Consider the following 7,863-nt stretch of genomic DNA (forward strand, 5'->3'; position numbering starts at 1 on the left):
TAACATTTGAACAGTATAGCACTAAGCTTTCCAGATCACATTTATGTTTGAACTATAAACAGACGTTGAAAAATATCAGACGGCATTTATACGTTTCTCATATTTAAAATGTCTTTGGTTTTAATTTGAAGATGAAGACGAAACTAAAACGAATCAATGTCAGCAAGTTTGTTTATTCTATGCTAACTTTTGGCCAGGCCTTGGTATTTTTTTTTACATATTCATCAGAGATAATTTGGTTAATATTGGCTTTTAAATGTAATTTTAAATTTCCAGTACATATGTACAATTTATACCCATTGTTTGGAGGTATTTACTCTGTGTCCGTAAAACTTTTCGTTTAAGGGTTTTAATCATTGATCATATTTCCAAAGGCTTGATCAATTTTAGTAATATTTAAACTTTTGCGAAGTTTAGCAGATAGACACATACACTGCTTAATTTCTTACTTGAATCAGAGCCTCTGTATATAAGGCTCTGACTTGAATTATATAACAGCGCCACCTATTTAAGCTCGCGTAAACAATTGAGAAGATATGATATATGTTATGCAGAAATGTAAACGATAACTTTGGGATTTCCTTTTTTTATGGTTATATAAACATATTGAATTATAGCCAAACAAACGGTCATCTTATATCGACTAACTATTTAACAGCCAATGGCGTAGCCAGGAACTTTTCAGTGGGGGGGGGGGGTGCTGGGGGGCTTGACCATTTCCTGGGAGGGCGTCTTGTTACTATCTAAGCGGAGCGCTACCATGGGTTGGCGCGCAGCGTACCGAAATTTTTTACCTAAAAAGGCCTCCTAGATCGTCGGAAATGACACTTCCCAGGCCTTGTAAGCAGGGGCGTCAATACGATTTGAACATTGGGGGGACGTAATCGATTCAAGTATTCCGGCCGCAAGTACTATCTAAGCGGAGCGCCACCATCGGTTGGCGCGCAGCGTAGCAAGAAAATTTCAGATTTCAATACCTGCCAGATCGCTGGAGATGGCACTTACCAGGCTGGATAGCAGCCATCTAGTTACGTGATTTCGGGAGAAAATTACAAATTCGTCACTCAGGAAATCTGCAATAAAGTTCATGCGGCCTTAATTTTTACGGAATATGCTCCCTATTTCCCCAATATTAGGGAACGGGCACCGTCTTTGAAACACCATCTACAACTAAACAACAAATATGTACAGGCTTTGGCTCTAGCTATGAAGTGCCATGACTTCTTGAACTAGTTGTAGGCTCCGGCCGCACCATTATCCGCACACAGCTTGTGGTTTCAATCTCAAATTTCGCTCGTCGCGACACACAGACAAAGTTACAGGTCATGATGTCAAAACTCTCGGTCACTTTTCATAGAACTGAACTTCTAATATTCGATGATATGAAGCCTGAGCTGTGTAAGCCCTAACCAAATACAGCCACGACACTAAAATGTGTGTGTGTGTGTGTGGGGGGGGGGACATTTGATAGTGTGTCCCCCACCCATCGAAATTTGGGGGACGTGTCCCCCCGCCCCCCCCCCCCCCCAGGATTGACGCCCATGCTTGTAAGCTGCTCTAAAGTTTCTTCAACATCCCTCTGAAATATTATTAGGGTGATAGACTGATTTTCAGCGATAGTATTGTCTCCTTTCTTGAAAATTTGGCAGTTTTAAGAGCATCAGGGTACGTCCCAGAAGTGAAAACCCGGCCTATGCACTATGTCACGTCCGGTTTTTCAGCAACTATAGCCTACTGCCGGTCCGCGGTCGAAGGGTCGTTCATGAGTGGTCATCATGGAGAATCGAGACCAATCAGACCAATGATATATTTTTCGCACATGTAATTTTTTTATCGACACCCAAAATCCCAGTGGGGGCGACTGGGGGGCGACAAGCTTCATGGGGGGGGGGGCTGTCGCCCCACGCCCCCCCCTTGGCTACGCCACTGATAACAGCGATGGATATATATACATGTTAATTGAATATTGCACCTGTCGCAATGGGATTTAAAATAAAAAATATTACAATCCGGGTCATCACTGTGTCCCAACTTGGATTTTGGAGAATTAGACCTCGACCTATATGGTTTAAGTTTTTGCCCTAAGTTTTGCAAATAACATATAATATTTCATATAATAACATGATAGATAACATTATATAATAACATATAATATTTCAAATAATATATGAGGGAGTTTTTATTATCCGTCCGATACCAAACCAAACAAGACACCACAACACATCAGAAAGAAATGAAATTTCTCATCCAGTACATTTGGTGTCTGTGCTTAGGGAGTTCAAATTGAGTTGATAGTGAATCTGGCCTAACTTGGTATACCCAACGTCCAGGAAACAATGCATCCATCGGTGGCGTAGGAAGGTACTTTTGAGTGGGGGGGGGGGGGCTGAAGACTGACGGCCGGCCTGGGGAGGGGTTTAAGCGGGGGGGGGGGCCGGAATATTACTTCCGCCCCTCCATATTTTTCACTGGGGGGCTGGCGCCCCCCCCCCCCCCCAGCCCCCAGCCCCCAGCCCCCCGGTTCCTAAGCCCTTGGCATCCATTAAGGATTGCATTCATGTAAAGACAACATTATACCAAATACAACAAAACAAACAAATGACTTAACTTCTTAATATCGTCAACCGACACTTTTCATTAAATAAAAAAAAAGAACCGGAGAAACGGTTTACTAACGTTGAGCATGAACACATACAACCAAGTAAGGGTGAAGGCAAGTTAATCGCTGAGTATAATTTGTTTGGTAGAAATAACATCTAGGAAAGGTATTTTAGTTCGATCGATTCATTGGAGTGATACTATTATACGGTGGTAAGTTTGGACAATTTAGTGACCAAACACACCACAAAAGCTACTTTATTGTATAAAAGGTTTGTAAATGAAGAGAAACGATAAGTCTCGGTTGTTAACCGAGGCATCGAGAGCTAGGTCGGGCCCCCGGCAATAGTATGTGACCGGGCCCCATGTGTGTGCTATTCATTTTACATTGTGGAATGAATGAAGACACATTATTTTTTAACCCCTATTTTCCCAGCCCCTCCTTATAAATCATCCCGACATTTCCATCGTCCCTTGGACTGTATACCCCGCTGACCCCCCCCCCCCCCACCCCTACCAACCCCCACCTCTCGTCAGGTCTGGTTGTAAAGCCTACTTGGATACAGCTCTGTGGTCTTGTGGTATAATTAAGCACTTCAGAGATTGCTCATTAATGCGCCGCGTCTGAAAACTGATTCCACACAAAATCTCAAAACAATCCAAATTCTGATGAGAGATACCACAGCGATTTGGAATTGACATCGATTCTTCCTAAAAAAGAATCTGTGAATGTAGGCTAATATTGTCATTTCAAACACAAACCACAATCTCAAGGCACGTGTTGGATAAATCGTTGCAAAAATTATTGCCGGTTTGACTACCATAGCTGAAGAGAATGAATCTAGGGATGTAAGTAGGAATACGATCGACGGGGTAGGTAGGGTGCTTGGCTGGGGCAGGGGGGACTGGGGAGGGGAGGATGTGGCATATATGCGTGCCCTGAGGGTTGCACATATGCCCAATCCTTCACAGCAACTTATTTTCGAAAATTAATCAACTTTGCCAGCAAATAAGGCTTCTTCAAGTAGCCTCTGAAGAAGATCCTGCTAGGATCGAAATGTCAAGCCAACTTACTTTTACACAGCAAATAATGATGATAGTTCTGAAACTGAAAATTGTAATCGATGGCGCACTTTCTATTTTAGGATGACATATATATAATGTTACACAACTTTGTGGTGACCACACAATTATATAGTCCCCACGGTTTCAATTGTCTTGTTGCTGTTTTTTCGCATTTTAACTTCAAGCCTTTTCAGGAAATCTCCTTGCAATGTACTAATCCAAGGTACTTGTCTCGAATTGATACTTATTCTGAAGGGAAACATCGTATTATTTTATTGATCTACAATTAAATTATAGTTAACGATGAATGCGGTCTAATTTGACGGTCTGTCTGCAAACAAGCCGAAAAAATAGTTTTGGTGATATAAACTATTTGCTGAGTTTACATAGGAAAGATCCTTGACAGTTAAATTAGCTTCACCCTGTCACTTATGTATCTGAGACTACCATCATTTGCAGTGTACCGTTTAGCGCTGTCATAATAACGAATTCCTTGTGATCTGAAACTGAATTGTTATGCTTTATTAATACGCGGTTCAAGCCGTAATTTAAAGGTGAAATATTTGACGTAAAATTACGCCATTCATAAAATAAAACAGTTTGTTAAGGTTAAGATAACGGGAAACGTTATTTAGCATGATCATTCATTGTATAAGTAAACATTCATTGCCCGTTTTGTGATATAACAGAAATGCAAAGAAAATAAGTATACTGTAATACCGTAAATTAACATTCAAAGTTATAGGCCATTTGTCTAAGATCATGTGAAGCATTAAGTTAAGTAGTGGAATCGTGATGCTGCACCTGACGATGATGTCACAGTCTCGATGCAAGGGACTGTGGTTGAGAGCCGATCATGTCGTTCGAATGTCATGGTTTTTCGGGCCATGTGCTTTTCTGGGTGACTTTTCTTAAATCCTATCCACTAGCCCGTGGTATTACCAATTACAAAGAGGTTTGATGACGTCACAGGCAATATGCAAAGATATTATTTAACCAAACCCTTTCTCTCGACAAGGAACTTTCTACTGTAGATGAACACTGTGAATATTAAGGCGTTAACCGCGAAAGCCCGTGTAACCGCAACGCCAAGGCCTTTATGCAAATCGAAGATACCATCGTGTTTCACGCTCAGGTAGACCGCATCGGCTAGTCCTTTATATTTATTCACGCCCCCAACGCCATCTGCCTGGACACGTGACTTTATTGAGTCTACCGCATAAGTAAGAACCCAAGATGCCACACCTCCTAGTCCACCTGCCACAGCCTCCGTCATTACTTCCGGCAGGTTGCGTTTTACGAACTCCCTTCTCGATGCCTCGTACGTCATAAAATAGAATCCAAAGGCCGGGACGTCCCTCGCGGCGGTCACTATCAGTCCTCGATAACATCCTCTCATACCCTCTATGCGATATATTGCCTTTAAGGTTCTCAAAGATCCTTTGTATCCCCGTATGTCGGTTTTTTCTCCGACGCCACTCATCTGCATTCTTATTTTAGCGAGCTCCGACGGGCACGAGATTACGACCTGTGTCGCGCCTGCTGCGGACCCTGCCATGTAATGATTCAATAATGTGGGAGATTCGTAGTATTTTAGAAGGTTGCCTCGAACTCCAAACAGGATGGAATTGATCGCTGTTATGCTTAGCATTGGTGACAACATGCCTTTGAACATCCCAAGCATCTGAACATAATGGGAGTAATAATGAAAATAATAGTCAACATAATCAAAATAATCAAGGGTAGCCATCACGTTTGATGAACAGACAGAGGTCTGCATTAGGAGCGCAGGTAAGTTGTCAATTAACGTATAAGGCTCAAAGCATTTTCTATATTTACTTGGGTAGGCGAATGTGAGCACGAAGTGTAGGGAAGAGGGTTCACTATATTTTGTATCATTTCAAAGCGAATGAATATACAAAAAAAAAAAAATGACCTATTTTGAAGACACATCTCTATATGCTAAACAGACAAGATCACAATGTGTAAGGAATTTACGGTTTGTGTGCAGTGTAAATACTAGACAATTATGAAGTGTCGAAATATAAATGGGTTTCTTCTTTCGATATTTCTTTACGATGCACGCCATTCCGTGCTACAGTGGAATTTATAGTTCTACTCTGTTGGTATAGTAAACAATTTAGCTTGTTTCGGAAAAGCTGAACTGAATTCAACTTCAGTCAAGTTTTAGCGACTTGCGCCCTATAGATGCCTTTAAATAAGTCGACATACTTTATACGAAAACCTGAACATGTAAACCAAACGAGTTCACTACATCATGATACGTTCTTAGCCTTATCCCTCTTATATTGCGATCGTGACCATTACATCATGGCGGTGTTGTTATGTCTTGGAAAGTGAATATCTATTGCACATGTCTTTGCTAAAAAGACTCTTTAAATTATGGTTGAATTTAAAAGTATCTATAAAACTCGAGTCACTGAAGTGCTTGAATTATTCTGTCTTCAACCTAATCAACAGTGAATGTTTATAGTTGGCGTTGTACATTCCCTATTGACGGTATCGACGGAAAAATGCTTTTTTTCTGAATAAAGTTGTCTTTATAATTTAGTCGGATTTGGTTACAATCGTTAATACATAAAACTTACGCATGGCTCTAGTCACATCACGATCCAGAAAAACCCTTAGACCATTCCACATATCTGTATTATATCTTAAGCAAACAAACACATTATACCACAACAACTATAGTGAGAAGTACATTTACCAGCACATATACACATCCAGCATGATCCGGAAGAGCTCAAGTGCTCAAGTATAAGTCCGGCTTTATCTACCGGATTTGAACCTGTAACCTGTCATAACTCCCAATTAATTCCGTTTCCTGCTTCATGCACAAGTAACATTCGAAAAGTAAGTTTCCATTGCATTGATGACTTTATCTGTCAGAGGCTTAATTAGCCAAAGAATACATTGACTTTGTTGTTGTTTCAACACTAAAGTAGTATTCATAACTAGGCTAGTTGTGACATGATATACACATACCGATTCATGGCGGATAATCGAGGTTACACAGTGGATTGTTCCCCTGTACCTTGCTTTCGTACCGCCTTGTGCTTGAAGTCGCACCTGAGGAATTGAAAAAAAAAATGGAAAAAACAGCTTCTTATACATTTCCTGCTGCGCCAGGCCATGATCGACTGGGGGCTATGAAAAGTGGGAGTAATGTGTTCTCATTTTCACAATGTTCTTAACGAAAAAAGAAGACCTCAATATGCAAGTAATAATTGCCTACGTAAATAAACTATAAAAACATTCTTAGTAGCTAAAGGGTATTTACGTCGCTGAAGACATTTAATTCGCAATAATAATAATAATAATAATAATAATAATAATATATATATATATATATATATATATATATATGTATGTATGTATTTTACTATATTATTGGTACCTTTATCGTGTCCAAAGGGTGGCCTATGGCAACCTGGGCCAATCCTGCTTGGAAGAAAATTTATAGAAACTTTATGGAAGCGCAACACGTTAATATGATATAATTAACAAAGGAGGCTAGCTTACACTACCCTCTATAGGTCATCGGTATTACACTCTTACCTATATGCTATATTAGGCTAATCCTCTTAATAATATATATATTTAAATACAGTGATACATGTTGCTATCTTTGTGGTAACGGTTGACGTGCTTGCTTTGTTAAAAAAACTAACCACACCAAATTTCAACGATGATGGAGTGTAACAAAATAATACAATTATTACAACAAAACAATTTCCAGCTCACCGCTGATCCATCCTGCTTCAAATTCTTCCGCCATTTTGGTTTATATTATGATTGGTTTGTCGGCAACGTTCGATTTAGCGTTTGTGGATAGCAGATATACGTCTTACTGTAGGTAGCCCAGGTCAACTATATATTTATATGTATATATATATATATGTGAGTACCGGTACTTGAAAATTGTTAGCCAAGTTATGAAAGGAACCCTGATTTAATATCTGTATGTGGGAGTAAAGATGGCTTTATGCATACTAGAAGTGCTACTAAAAACCAGAATGGTTGTGGACTGGTTTATTTTATGTCACTTGACAAACAAACAAGTGACTATACGAACAAATCACCGATCATGCATATATAAGTAAATATCTTTCGATATACTCGCTATTGGAGTCTCCTTAATGTTGCACACTTTATACTTTGACTTCATTTGGAGAAAGC

General features: G+C 39.9%; 1 protein-coding gene across 4 annotated transcripts; it reads right to left on the reverse strand.

The window, feature by feature from the left end:
* Positions 1-2,970: 2,970 nt before the first annotated feature.
* LOC139971474 (mitochondrial basic amino acids transporter-like) lies at positions 2,971-7,576 on the reverse strand. Of its 4 annotated transcripts, none has more exons than XM_071977979.1 (4): positions 7,429-7,576; positions 7,082-7,125; positions 6,670-6,753; positions 2,971-5,347 (listed from the first exon to the last, which is right to left on the reverse strand). In XM_071977979.1, exons 1-4 carry the CDS (start codon positions 7,460-7,462, stop codon positions 4,652-4,654), a joined length of 858 nt encoding a protein of 285 aa, XP_071834080.1. In that variant the 5' UTR covers positions 7,463-7,576; the 3' UTR covers positions 2,971-4,651. The 4 variants fall into 4 exon arrangements, with proteins under 4 accessions (XP_071834080.1, XP_071834081.1, XP_071834084.1 ...); XM_071977980.1 differs by having other exon boundaries at positions 7,407-7,505; XM_071977983.1 differs by lacking the exon at positions 7,082-7,125 and having other exon boundaries at positions 7,429-7,559.
* Positions 7,577-7,863: the final 287 nt, after the last annotated feature.

Source organism: Apostichopus japonicus, chromosome 8 (assembly GCF_037975245.1).
Source record: "Apostichopus japonicus isolate 1M-3 chromosome 8, ASM3797524v1, whole genome shotgun sequence".
NCBI classification, from domain to species: domain Eukaryota; kingdom Metazoa; phylum Echinodermata; class Holothuroidea; order Aspidochirotida; family Stichopodidae; genus Apostichopus; species Apostichopus japonicus.